Source organism: Lampetra planeri, chromosome 10, assembly GCF_965212315.1.
Source record: "Lampetra planeri chromosome 10, kcLamPlan1.2.h2, whole genome shotgun sequence".
Classification (NCBI taxonomy): domain Eukaryota; kingdom Metazoa; phylum Chordata; class Hyperoartia; order Petromyzontiformes; family Petromyzontidae; genus Lampetra; species Lampetra planeri.
The window spans coordinates 11,431,188-11,446,600 of NC_136116.1; the positions used below are offsets into that span (position 1 = coordinate 11,431,188).

At 39.2% G+C, this 15,413-nt stretch overlaps 1 protein-coding gene across 1 annotated transcript in view; it reads left to right on the forward strand.

Moving 5' to 3' along the window:
* The window catches only part of LOC144721148 (thrombospondin type-1 domain-containing protein 7A-like), a 182,920-nt gene that overhangs the window by 37,887 nt on the left and 129,620 nt on the right, over positions 1–15,413 (forward strand). The window contains exons 4-7 of the mRNA XM_078598543.1: positions 3,400–3,663; positions 7,725–7,906; positions 11,977–12,045; positions 13,151–13,309. Of these exons, the coding sequence (XP_078454669.1) occupies positions 3,400–3,663; positions 7,725–7,906; positions 11,977–12,045; positions 13,151–13,309 (674 nt within the window). The remainder of the gene's footprint in view (positions 1–3,399; positions 3,664–7,724; positions 7,907–11,976; positions 12,046–13,150; positions 13,310–15,413) is intronic.

The following is a 15,413-nucleotide window of genomic DNA, read 5'->3' on the forward strand; positions in this document are numbered from 1 at the left end:
CTTTTATGCACACCACATACTCAAATCAGTATGTAGTGTGCTTTCGGGCATAGACAATATGCATTACAGACATTGTGCAAAAAAGCAGCATACGAAGTGTATCATGTTTCAAGTATACTTTTTTATTTCAGTACACACTATCGATTGCTGGCTGTGCATTATAAACAATTATTTTCTTCATTTTCAAACTCAATGGGAAGGCATTTCGCCTCGAGCCAAACTGAAGCACTCAAATAAAACTAAATGTCAAGACTACAACTTTAAGAGACTGAAAGTCATAAAAATTGTTCTGATGTGCAAGAACATTTTGCCACTTTTCATATTAACTCTGGTTTTACCGTGTAAAGTATTTAGTTTTTGAAACGTACATTATATTTCTTTAATATATTTGAGCTGCGCATCTAAGATACACAGATGCAAATTGGAGGTGAATGCCATAATGTGTCCTGCAAAAGTAGATGTTATAATGCAGAGCAGCTGGAGTGTTTATTTATGACTGGCATGAACTGTGAACCTTTTCAGCTTAATATGTTTAAATTTTTCTTTTTTAATATTTTAAACAGCACTAAACATTTGGGTCGTTTGTAAATAGTTCCTGCTAAAGATGTTTGATTAATGCCCCCCTTGAAGTATTTATATGCTCAGTGTTTAGGAAATGAGGAGTTGGCATATGATAATGATCATATGGAAAACATCTTTTTTTCTTTTTGAAGTTTATTGATAGTCAAATTGTTTGTTTAGGACGAAAATCTGGCTTTAGTGTTTTAATGACAAACGTTGAATTTCAGGGCATAAAATAAATAACTCTTGCTATTCATTGAGACACGCTTTACAAATTCCAGTGTTGTATCCCTTCAGTGTGCTTGATGTTCAACCATGAGATGCCATACACTGTGGTTAAAGGTCACTGCATCGCACGCTTTGAGATGCGCTTCTGCAGCCGTCTGGAATGCTGTTCCTTCCGATATTTGGAAGCCACTTTCAAATATAGGTTGAAAACTCATTTCGTTCAAACTGATTTTTGTGTTTAGTTTGTTGTCCTTCCCCCACATCTCCAAATAGCACGGTTGGCTACGTACGGTGTGACAGAAGTTCAAAATACAATACATATATATTTTTGCCAGATATAAATATTCTCCCCTGCCATTGCCAGTGAACCCATTTTTTCGTGTTACTTTTGTGGCTATGGAATGTAAAAATGCAGCTAAATGGGTTTCCCTTCCGCTTTACCCGCCACTTGTATGATTCTTCAGGTTAATGGCCTTGGGTGTGGTTTGCAGATAAATGATGCTCATAACTGCTCGGAGAGCTTTCCTGCGTCACTTTTATGGGACCATAATGCCCTGCGTGCTTAATCATCGCGCACATAAATTTAGCATGTGCATGAACAGTTTGAACAACATTTCTTCCTTGAAGCTCAAGTTCAAATGTAGGTTTGAAGGTACCAAATTATTGCATACCATGCTATATTTCAGATACTTTGTTTATCCTGCCCAATTTTGTAATATATTGACAGAGTGACAAAATGGCAAAAGTTGTCATGTCCTTGTGAAAAGCACATACAGTAATAACATTTATGTTTTCTGGTAACTGTGAATCCCTCTCAAGCTGTTACCTGGGAAAGGACACTAGACGTCCATTATGTATGACCTCAAATGTTCGCACGGCTTGTGCATTTGTGTCTGGAGTTTACCCACTTTGTTCATGATCCCCTAGCTGAAAAAAAGCAGTTTTTTTCCTCATACACCTCACACTTATTCTGTTAACTTAATTCAATAGCATCAACATAATATTGAAGAATATAAAAAACAGCAACGTGATAGATTAGCCTTTGTTTTAGAATGCAGTTTTTTTTTATCTTGCACATACACTTTGATGTTATCATTTAACCATGGTGGTTTGTGAGTTTGATAGTTCCATAATATTACTTATTCGTACATTTATCAATAAATGAAAGAATGCACAGCTCCGTTATCAGTACACAGTGAGATGAACGCTTCTCCATGTTGATTGGGAGGCTTTTAACAATGCGTCACCACAATGGTCATTGTAGGTTGGTGAAGAGGGGGTCACAGACATCACTCCCCACTGATTGTTAGCCATGGACAGGAATCAAACTTGAATCGCAACAATTCAACGTTCACCACACTAACCACTGCGCTCGACATGTATATTTATAATAGTATTTATTACATTTATGATTGATACATTTAAATGTCATCTAAGAATGCGTCTTGTTGTGATAATTATGACATCAAAAATGTTACGTGGTCTTAGATTTGTTATGGGTATAAACTGATGTTTTGTCCATTTTATCGACGGTAACTAATCCCACACCAAACTCCCTGTACTATGGTTAAGGTGCTCATTTGTGTACCCATAGAGAATAGTTGACATTTAACCATTTTCCGAACTGAATTATTTTAAAATTAAAGTGGTGTCCATATTAAATTCCCTTTTGGGCAGCGTGTTAAAGTAATAATGGTGCGAGGCAAAACTTTTAATACTAAAATTATTCTGGTGTGAGTTTTGCTACAGATTATAACTCCTTGTGAGAAAATAAAGTAGGACACTGCATTCAATACAAATGTATGGCATAACTGTATTTGAACATTGTGGGTTAAATTGTTAAGCTCCTGTCAGGAGTTATTTCTACTCTGTCGTCTTCCTTCTCCCAAGTATCACTCTTGGGAATAATTTAATGTGACGTTTTACTGACATAAATTGTCCCACGTGTAGGAGAAATATATGTGTGGGTTTATTAATACTTTAAAACCCCACTGGGTTTAAGGGTATGGTCACCAACGCTGGCTTAGATAGATAAATTACAATTGCACAGCATAGCATAACATATTGTTCAAGTTGAAATGAAAAAAAATATTGAATTAGATTGATTTTAGATATTAAGGTCTGTTTTGGGGGTATGTGTGCTGGAGAAGATTGTTTTTTAGAAATGAAAGTCTCGCATCAAAGGAGGAGGTGATTGAGAGTATTGTTAAGAGTATAATTGAATGGCTGTGGAGTTAAATTCTTGAATTAGAAATCAGCCATTTTCTCATAAATGTACAGTTTTATCTTCGTATAAATGTTACCATTTGTGAGAAAGAATCATATAAACACGAGCCTCATATTTTACATTGTGTGACGGGGCATTGTTACGCAGTATACAATAACCACAGACTTAAATAAACAAGAAGGATATAATTATTTCAGAATCAATCCTTGGAGTCATGTACAAGTAACTACCAAGCAATTACTTTTAATTTCTCTAATTTAACCCAGCGACCATTTGCTTAATGGAAAGGGGAGTAGTGTTGATTGTTTTCTGTTGTTTTTGTCCCCTCTCTATCTCTCTCTACACCCAATTGCTCCCCCTTCCTGCTCATCGGTGGTTGCCAGGTTCTGTGGGGACCCTGGCGGGCAGCCCGAGTCCCTGGAGCCGTGCGTGCTGGCGCGGGCCTGCGAGGTGGGCGAGTGGTCAGCGTGGGGCCCATGCTCTCGCTCTTGTCGCTCGGAGGAACCTGGCGCCATGGGTGGGGCTGGCTTCCGATCTCGCACACGGCCCATGGTGCAAGTAGCCCTGGGGGGCGGGAGGGACTGCCCGCCACTTGAGGAAGAGGAGCCCTGCAGCGCCAGTGATCGGGAGCTGCCACCTTGCCCACGGTATATGTTGCACATAATTTATTTATGCTTTAATTCGATCTAGCCAGGCAGCAACTGTGGCAGAAAGTTTGGGTTGCGAGCAGGCAATCAAGGATTTTAATTCAGCTCGAATCCAGTGGCATCGTCACTTTGGAGTCAATAAGTTCAACCTCATTTGTGGGAGGGGAACATTGATTGTCCTTTGGTGTGACTGGTCTATGCCATAGAATCTTGAATTTGCGTTACTGTTTTATGACAACCAACAGAAATGATCACTGATGAATGCTCATTTCTGACCAAAGTTACTTTGCCTTTTGTTTACAATTCACAACATTTAATAACACTGATCATCGTTATTTTCCAATATTTTTCCTGTGATTTATCAAATGAAAGCAAAGTGGTTGTGTTTCGCGTTGACAGTAGCCAAACTGCTGTTTCAAAGCTAACTAACACCTCCATTTACCACCCATGAAATTGGTTGGGAAGAACACTATTCACACAAGGCTGCAGCCAGTTATTAAATGGCCAGCAAGGACTGCTTGGTAAAATGATTTGAGCCACTGTGTGCGCATACAATTACAGAGAGAATTTGTATTCTACACACAAAGTAACTACATTTCAAATCTACCTCAGCAGTATCACCGAAAACTGTTTTTTGTCATGTAAAATGGATTTGTAAAAAATGCATGGCCAGATTTGTGTTGAAGATTATATATGTTACTCATTTTCACTTTACGTTTGCTTAACTGGGATTAATGTATAATGAAGTTGAATTACAAACTGTGGACTGCATAGACTCGTTAACAAAATAATATACGATTTTCTATGGTGGGTGCATTGTATTTAATGACATTAACAGTAGCGCAGAGAAGCCTTTAAAAACAGTATCTTGAATTTAAACGAGTGATTTTCAATCATTATATTTTAAAATAGCTTTAATAATTTCAAAGTGCATGTTAATTCCATTAATAGATTAAATTATTCTAGCAATGTAACACGTAACATAAAACAAGTCTCAGGAATAAGGATCTTCGAACTCAAATGTTGTAAGAGTATACTGTCATTTATGTTTGCTGATGGAAAAAGAGTGTTTCAGTTAATTAACAAAAATTAGTATATATGTAAAGCATCTGTTGTATTTATTGTTCATTATAATGTCCCCAGTAGCTATATCGTGTAAATAGGCATGGCTATTTATTTAACACGTATTTATGTTATCTCGCTCACGGTACCATTCTGGATGATTAATGATGCAATTTGACATCTTATTTAAAAATATGTGTTTTTTTCACAATAATTATTTTACTGCAAAAAAAACCCCAGGGGAATGGTACAGCGTACGGTCAGATGGGGTTGGGTGAGGGAACACGAGGGAGAGGTAAAGTGTCACGGAGTAACACCAAGAAGCGAGTTAGTGTCTTGCACACAGGGGGTGGTAAGTTCTAAGTAGAAGAGACACAGTGGATGGGGTGATGCTTTGAGGAGCGCTGTGGGGGAGGCACCCAAGAAGGTGTGCATTTTTCGATTTAAAGCTTTCGTGACTGCAGGGATTCATCTTCTTGGTTCTTTCGGTAAAGTCACGTAGAAGGGAAATAATAAAATAATAAAAATAAAACATAATAAAATAATTCTCACGATGTTTCGGCCACAACGCAAGCAGCCGTCCTCAGGTGAAGACCAGACGCTGTCTCCCCGAAAGAACCAAGAAGAAGGTGTGCATTATGGAGGTAGGGTGACTTGTGGGGTTGTGGCATTCGGCGAGTGTGCGTGTTGATTGAGTGAGGGTACGTCTGCTGGGGCAGGCAGAGGTGGCATGTGTAGTGGGCGAGTGTGCGTGTTGATTGAGTGAGGGTACGTCTGCTGGGACAGGCAGAGGTTACATGTGTAGTGGGCGAGTGTGCGTGTTGATTGATTCAAGGTACGTCTGGTGGGGTGGCCAGAGGTGGCACGTGTAGTTGGGCGAATGTGGGTGTGTGGATGCCTCGCGCCACATACGAAGCTGAACGGGAATAAAGTAACAAAGCGAACGCAGTGGGAAGATCGTGGATAAGCACGGGAAGCAGGGTGGGGGCAGCACTTAAACTAAGACCATTAGTCCTATATCCCTGCCAGAGCAGTGTAGAGATTACATTTTTGAAAACAGGATATTGAAAATTACATCAATCATCAAATGTTAGGCCTATTTTGAAGCCTCTTTTTTCATACTAAACCTCTAATGTAACAATACTATCTGGTTATCAGATTTAGATGTTTTACTATTGATCACGTATACATCAATAATTTAATGAAAACATTTTGCATTGGATAAATTCCACATTTTATTTACTCAAATAAAATGTAAGGATATTATCAAATTAATGTTTTTGAAAATATATTTCTGCTACAATGTCAACGAAAAGGGAAAACAAGAGAAAATTAACTGTTGTCAGGCACATTGGCGTAAACTAACACTGACAAAATCAAAGGTCACACATTTAATTTGGGCGGATTTACATTTCTGCAGCCCGTTGTGGAACATTTACACTGAGCCCAAAAGTATTGTCCTGTTGATAGTGTTCACTGTACTGTAGAGATGAACACATCACATTTTGGCTGAGGAACAATGTGAGATGTCATTATGTTATTGTGAATCCGATATGGTTGGAGGAAAGTAACGCAATGCATTCTACCCACGCATTTCCCATGCGATTTTTCTTGGCACCAAAAAATTACAAAGTCGATTTACTGCTGTTGCTGAGTGTATGAATTACATTTGGAATGATACAGTGTTGTTATATATATTTTAAAAAACTGATAAGGCTGCAAAGACCTTCACTAAATGTCTTTTGGCTTTAACTCCATCAGTCTACAACAGTCTGAGAAACTCTAAACTCTAGAGTGCTTTAAGATTATTTGATATATAAATAATGTGTCTCTAATAATTAGGTCTGCCAGCACTTGATCTATTGCAGAAGACTTACAATAAAATAGATCAAAATAAAGTATGTACGGTATATATGTACATATATATAATTGATAATGTTGGATGGAAAAAAAGAGATGACCAATATATAATACTCTCAAAATTATACGGTCTTGAAATATTTTTTCCAAAAATACCAGTTTTAATAAATGCTATATATCCATGCCATTGACTCAAGTGCTCAAACGCCTTCAGTGGGACAGTTTAATAACATTGTATTGTCAAATGCACTGGTGTAATATTTCTGTGCATGAATAATATTTTTTAAACCATGGTGCAAAGCTTATATTGCATTAATCAGATGCCTGAGCAAATATACAGTACCATAGACATTACAGTACTTAAATAAACTGTGCACTCAACCAGTGGAATTCATGAAATGGAATTGAATGAAACAAACAAAACAAATCAACAATGTACAGAAAACGCAGAATAAAATAGTTATTACACTGTTTTGAGCAGACTACACAAAATCGACAGCAGTAAACATGGAAATTCTAAGTGTCCCCGTGCTCAAACGGAGTGGTGCTCACCTCCAATAAGGGCTCTGAAGCCTGTCGGGGAAATTCCACATATTTGTGGTGGGGCCCCATATCTCCATAGGACTACTGCTTTTGACCAGTAGAAGGACGATCGGCTGAGTCTACTTCAACAATGTCAGGGTTCATAACTTTAGGTAGAAAATGCCACCGTACAGGAAGACAGCAAAAGCCAGGGCGACGTGAGTAGAAGGTAACAGAGGCAGAGGATAATTGAGAAAAAGGTGAACTGGTGGATTTGAAGCAGTGCGTGGGGGGGGGGCACTAGAACAGGAAGGAGTGACATGGAAATATCAGCAACAGATGGTATGTAATGATGATTACCAACAAGTAGCTCACGGAAGTTAATTAATCCAATAGCCTCCGTACAGTGGCCGGACGGGAATAAGCAAATTACATCACACGGCACCAAATGTGCGCTTTGCTAATGTTTCGGGCACATTTCAGCTATGCTGGTTTCAGTGACAGGACCAAGGACCAATGCACACCATTGCACACCGATATGCCGATCTCCTTCGCCTCGTGCCCCCCCCCGTCCCCTCCACGCACTTCATTGCGCTGCTTCGTGCGATGGCGCGCAGGTATCGTTGGAGGGGCGCCGAGTGGGCCGAATGCCGAGTGGACGCACTGCTCAGCCAGCAGGACCGCCGACGCGGAAACCAGACTGCGTGGTGCGGTGGGGGGATTCAGACGCGGGACCTTTATTGCATCCTCGACGATGAGAACATATTCTCCTACCTGAAGAGCTTGCGAGAACGCGGAGGTAATTTAGTAGGAGCTGCCCGAAACACCCCGAGGGGCAGCCTGCTCGGAATATAATCTATACGGTATTCATTTGGATAAATAGCTTTGCATTAAGGTGCATGATTGTATCGTGCTGTCATTAACCTAGAAGCCACACTCATCTAAGAGTTACCCCAGTATGCGCATATTAAAATGAGATACCCTATCTGCTGAGGCAGAATGTCGATTTTGAACAGCTCACTGGAAACTTCTGGAATGTGAATACCTTATCTAAAGTTTTCAGTCGCACACTTTGACTTATTTATGCACTGATACGTGAGTGTAATAAGCTCAACTTGTAACCTGTATCAAGAATTTAGGAGGTAATTTTGATGACGAATGCAGTTGGCACTCAATTTAAGATCTTGAAATTTATTTTTGAGGGAATAATACGCATTTTGTCCAATATCACATTATGCAAAACAAGGCTTTGGTGTGCTGAAATTTTGACTGCTATAATAATTCTAGTTATACATTTTCACGGTGGATTTTTTTTGCAACATGGTTACATTATATATAAAAAAATAATGAAATCACTTTTCACAGCCATATTTTTTTCACGTTAATGTGCCATTTTATTGAGGGACAACTTGTGTGTTTTCTTGGTGCCGTTTGGGACTGCTTCTTATTGTTTCTGCTGCCTTGCCCAATCTTGAAAAATTGCACTTATATAATGAATGTGTTCATTATTTATTTATATGTAGTGACTTATTCTTTGTTCTTTCGGTAAAGTCATGTAGAAGGGAAATAATAAAATAATAATAATAAAACATAATAAGATCAAATTCTCACGACGTTTCGGCCACAACGCAAGCAGCCATCCTCAGGTGAAGAACAGGGCTGTCGGAAAGACAGCATCCCAATGAACACTGCTAAGCTTGGCAGCGTATTTTTAAGCTGGGTCCGACAGCCCTGTTCTTCACCTGAGGATGGCTGCTTGCGTTGTGGCCGAAACGTCGTGAGAATTTTATCTTATTATGTTTTATTTTTATTATTTTATTATTTCCCTTCTACGTGACTTTACCGAAAGAACCAAGAATATGAATCCATGCAGTCACGAAAGCATTACATCGAAATGTAGTGACTTGTTTACCATTTTCTCTATTTTTCACTCCTGTCGGTTTTTATTTTATTTTATTGTTTGCTGTTGTAACTTTCTGGCCCGCCCATACTGGACATCTGTGAAAAAGAGCTTCATAGCTCATCGGATTCCTCCTTTTGCAGTCTAAATACAGCTAGGCCCCGACTTACGATGGTCCAACTTACGATATTTCGATCTTACGATGGCGATATCGATATGACAAAATTGTAAAATATTTTACATTTCACGCGGCAGGCAAATGCACCAGCCTACGAGGTACGATACTGTACGTTGGGACGCTGCCAGGATGTACTGTACGCATATAGTTTATACAGTACGGTACTGTAAATTGCTCTGTTTTGCTAAATTATCACCATTCTTTAAGACTCCTGGGTAGGCTAGGCCATTTTCGACTTACGATATTTTCGACCTACTATGGGGTCGTCGTAACGCATCTCCATCGTAAGTCGGGGACTACCTGCATAGATGCTGATTCTGACATTAAAAAGGTGGCTATAATATGTGGCCACACATATAACCCATTCTTCGCTGAGCCTCTTCAACATCAATGTTCCCTTAAATATATCGAAATAACATTGGAATAGATCACTCAAACGCTCCAGCTATTCTAGCACGTGAGGAATGAGCTTTCTGGTTGACTGCTGCCATATATCCAAATTAGCAGCACAAGGTTAAACTGACATGTGCTGGATTTGGCCAGTTTAATTTAACTGCTATTGGTCAAAGGTTATTTGTCTGTGTGAAAAATATTTATCTAGGGATATTCTGGGTCTCTTGGGTTAAGTCCCACTGGCCCAGCAGTGCTTTAAAACATCGACTTTTTCTGATGCAAGTAAGCAAAAGATAAATGTAAGGCATTTAGCTAGTTTGTGGCAAGAGTATTGATTTTTCCTTCACCTCTGTCAGCAACGAGGGGTGACTGTTAAAGAGTGCACAGGCAGAAATCGCAGGCCTTGCATGCATTTGCTTCTGCCAAAATCTAACATCACTCTACATTTCTTTCCAGTCATCTAAAGTGTCTCTGCATATTTACACATATACATATTAATGTACACTTCAGAAATCCAACAAGAATGTGCGTAAATGTGTAATGCATTAATATGTAATCCACCTCCGATTAGCATGGTTGGCTACGTACGGTGCGAAAGAACTTCAATATACATACATTACAGTGAGTATTGTAGTTGATAAAAATAAATACAACTCCTGCATATGACCATGGCAAAATTGTATTCTTTTGCACATATTTGCCATTCATACAGTCCTTAAATATTGACCATGTTCAAGTCCTGCATCTCACATATACTGTACTGTAATTGAAATCTGCCCCTGATGTACTCTGCCTTTCAAATGCCCCTTGTCGATACTACTGAGGGTCTGTATGCCAAACTGTGGCCTGACATATTGTACATCAGATGGAATTCTAATGCCCATACAAAGTATAACACAAAGCCATGCAAGCATATCCTGTTTCATGACAAAATCCAAAAATATTCCCTTTGCATAGTACAATTGCTGTGGGCAAGCACCTATTAACTGGCACATCAGCTCATACACACACTCTGGTATGAACATTTTGATCTAATTTCTGAGAAAATTTTCCAAGAATATTCAGAGATGGCTATGGGTACAAAGAGCAATAGATGAAATCAAGTTCCCTCTATGTACATGTCAGGATATGTACCTAAGTTTCCAAGTGTATACAAGTGAAGAATGTATCGTTTTATTCCACCTTGATCATTGTTCATAGACATCATCACCATCATCAGCCATGATCTATCCACTACTCGATGAAGGCCTCCCTAAATATCACTATCTCTCGCAGTCATGCAATGTGGCCATCCACTTATCACCCACATAGAAGCTGAGTTGTTCTTGTTATTTGTAATGCCCAATTTTTTTTTTATATACCATCATTAATACCCATGGTTGATAGTACAATTTGAGTATTTCACAAGCACAGGTAAAAAAAACTAAGGGCGTAACTGGTGAATAAAATGAAGAATATTCTATCTTATAATAATCAAAGTAAGATTTTAACATATTGAGAATACATCGGACATTGCGAAATTATTATACTATAACGAACATAAGACATAATGTCTGGTCAAGATGGCAGCACTAACTCACAAACTTATTCAGTTTAACACGTAGGTTTTCGCGACAGCGTAAGATTAAAAGAACACCAAATAAATATTAAATATTCTCAAACAGAACTGTCGGCAGTTGCAGAACATGCTTGCCAACAAGGACACTCAATTGATTTTGATAACGTTGACGTGTTGTGTAAAACTAATTATGACTGGCCAAGACTAATTCGAGAATCCATTGAAACTGAGAGAAATATAAATGATTTTAACATCTCTGACAGCTACAGGCTTAGTGCGGCCTGGAAGCTAATTAACTAATTACTAACCTATTATATAACTATAATACCCCCTCTCCTCTGCCTTTGATCTCTGCACCTCATTGGGTTCAGGTGATGACGTCGTCTTGCTCTATTTAAAACCGGAAGCAGGTAGATTGCTTCACTTTTCTGGCAAATCGCCCGATGATGCCAGATGTAATTACCAGCGAAACGTTGTATTCAAATTGTAAATGTTGTGGATTTACTCTCCAACACACCGGTGGGCTGAAGTAGTAACTATTTAGCATTTTGTTTACGTGACAAATACCTTACTAATTGGCTGTGTCGGGTGGTGGAGGGTTACAACACATTTATACTTATGCGATCTAACCCAAAAACCTTTATTATGAATCACAAACTTAGAATGTAGAGGACAGTATATACTCTGAATCACATTTTTCTCCTGTGCTGAAATGACTACATCGTTATCACAAATGTTGCTCGTGTGCATCTGAATCAATATTTTACAGTGAAATATTTGATAGTTTCCATCGGATCCACCTTCCGTGTTAAACCAAAATCACTGCTGCATTTTGTGTAGAGCTGCCTGGAAATGAAAAATGGAGGCCTACTATTGTACCCTTGCTGTCTGTCCCACTGGAGATCTCAGGTGAGCCAATTTAAAGTTTAAAGAGGACTCAATGGAAACACTGAGGGGTGGGTGGAAAAAAACACCCATAAGAATAAAAGAAATAAGACATTCAGTCAAGCGATGCGACATGAGATGTCAATTAAAATAGTCCCTTTGTGCAGAACAGTAACTGACAAATGGCGCATGGCTGAGGCACTGTGGATGGATGGAAAGTTAATGAAGGCAGGTTGGTTCTGTCTGCATAAGGGTCAGACCATAATGCATGAAATACATTGTACGAAATGGCATGAGTGTCAACCATTCCTGTGTGATGTGAAAAGTACCTGCAGGTGCCGATGTGACAGTGTTGAACGAAATGTCAAACTTCACAGTTTTAGGGCTGCTCTAATGCAGTTTCTGCAGGATAAAAAATAGTAGACATGCAATAATAAAATAGCAACTCCAAATTATATATTCTCACTAAATTAATGAATCCACTATGTACAATGTGACTGTGATAATGATTCAGTTATAGCCAATGAAAGTTACCCGAACTTTTAATTTCATTTAGCAGATACCCATCATTCTTGAGCTCAAAATAAATGGAAGTAAATGGCAGAGCAAGAAATTAAAAAAACTTTACTAAAAATGCTAATTTGCATGGTAATAACTAGTGAAAGTTATTAGAAAAACGCTTAGTCAAGGCCATCGGAACGTTTAAATAGTATGCATGACTTTTGGAATCTTCCAAAGAATTTTCTGAAAGCATTGCACACTTGACCCCAATAAACCCTCCAACCCATTGCACTCTCTCCTGAACTCCCTTCCCCCCACCCACTCTTTTCAGTTAATCTCCCTTCACTGTAACATCCTTGCCGTCTTCTTGGTTCTTTCGGTAAAGTCACGTAGAATGGAAATAATAAAATAATAAAAATAAAACATCATAAAATAATTCTCACGACGTTTCGGCCACAACGCAAGCAGCCGTCCTCAGGTGGAGAACAGGTCTGTCGAGAAGACAGAGTCTGAATGACACCGTCCCTTTTCTTATGCTCATTCCATTCCCAAACCCTCCGCCTTTACAAATTGACCCAACTTACAATCCTGCAAAAATGCCACGTGTGTGGTCTGATGACTTTGGCAGCACCCAAGCCCGTGGATGGCAGTGTGTGCCCTGCACAGCGGAGTCTGGACGTTGGCCGCCTCTGTGACCTGCCGTGTCCTGCCGAGTGTCCCGTGTCAGCGTGGACTGCCTGGGGGCCCTGCGTCCCCGAGAGCTGCGAGGAACCCCAGTCCAAGAAAGGTAACACATTTGTTGTGATGTGCTCCGCCAAAAAAATCGTGTCTCGCCGAGACATAATTGCGGTGAAGCATGGGTTAAAACGAAACGTGGTACACATTTGTGATCAACAATTTGACAGGGTAACTTTGTTGATGTTTGAGTGAGAGAGGATTGCTCTAATTACTTGTCTTAGACCACTGGTGCTTGCATACTTCCAGACACCTCCTGAAATTCAGCAAAATTAGTTTATCTGTCATAGTACATCTTCCTCTGTCTATGCTTTTCACTAAGCCCTCTTATAACCCTAAAATAGGGAAATTGATCACTAGGGGAGTTCAGACCACGTTCTAGTACAATGATGAAAAACATTTTCAAGACAGAAGGTATATGGGAAAGTAATTATGTATGTTTGTTGAACATCTTTCGCACCGTACCTAGCCAACCGTGCTAATAGGTGTGGGGGAAAGATAAACTAAACACAAAAAACTGTTCTAAAGAAATGAGTTTTAAATTTAAAAGTGCATAGCTCCAGTGGTGTATTCATATCAGAAGGAAGAGCGTTCCAGATGACTGCAGAAACGCATCTGAAAGTGTGCGAAGCACTTACCGTCTTTGTTTAATGATTCGCCAAAAGCCGCTGCAAGGATGACTGAAGTTCGTGTGATGGTTTATGCTCCTTGACAAGGTCAGCAAGGTAGTGTGGTTCATTTGTGGCAAGCACTTTGTATGTAATTAGCACGACCTTATAATAAGACCACTAACAAGACCACTACAAAATAATTGCTGTCAGTTTAGTCACTATTTCAAACCCCAATGCAGAGTGCAAGTTGACAGCCTTTTTGCTCAATATAATGCTTTCAAAAAGCATCCAATCCATGTTGTTTCATCTGTGAAGGAACGTTTTATATAACTCATAGCAATGCCTAGGCTCTCTTCCTTAATATCTTTGAACTGCCAAATATGGTCTTTGTACCTGTCCTAGCATTTTTGCATTAAAGATTTGCAATCTGGTCAATTAGGAAGTTATTAAACATTTAAAAGATCACAATATTTAGACATTCCACAGTACTGTTAAAATAATTATATTAATTGTATGTTAATGTTTGCCATATCTTTACAAAAAATAAACTGAAGTGTAAACACGTTCATATTTAATGTATCATGCAGTACTACATTTTCAAGCTGTTTGACAGTGCTACTGCTGCTTTCTCAACCCTCAGGGATATATATAATAGTATTATTTGTATAGCATCCAACATCCAGTACATTTAAGCAATGTGGTGTGCAGAGCTTTAATTATTATTTTATTATCAAGTGATTAATGCATTTTACTACCGCCATTACATTAGCTCTTGTTGCAATTCCACATTAGTAAGCAAACCCTCGTGTATTTTTAGATATGCACTACAGTATAGCAGAGGTGGGACAAAGTCATTGTTATGCAAGTCCAAGTCGAGTCGCAAGTCATCAAATTCATGACTCGAGTCTGACTCGAGTCCAAGTCACATGACTCGAGTCCACATCTCATAGGTGGGACAAAGTCATTGTTATGCAAGTCCAAGTCGAGTCGCAAGTCATCAAATTCATGACTCGAGTCTGACTCGAGTCCAAGTCACATGACTCGAGTCCACATCTCATAGGTGGGACAAAGTCATTGTTATGCAAGTCCAAGTCGAGTCGCAAGTCATCAAATTCATGACTCGAGTCTGACTCGAGTCCAAGTCACATGACTCGAGTCCACACCTCTGCAGTATAGTACATGCTGCACTCTCTTATTGCAACACCATCAAACGGATTGTAACGTGTAGTTTGTTAGCTGATTATTAAGACTTGTAAATTCAGTGAAATTTGTGAATTTAAATTATTTGCAGGTGAATCAGTAACTTGTTTTTTTTTATCTTAACGAACTGAGTTGTTTTCAGGGCTGCACAGTTGCTTGGTAAATTGCATGATTTTCTGGGGAGTGATTCTATCTGTTCATCTACATGCCCAACTCATAACGGCTCAACAAATGAACCTCATGGCGGGACCCCGTGGTCCCGAATAAACGGAAGTGAAAATCGTAATTAATGAATTTATTTTTGGCGATTCTGTCCCACCGCGCACACAAACGCGGCGACACACC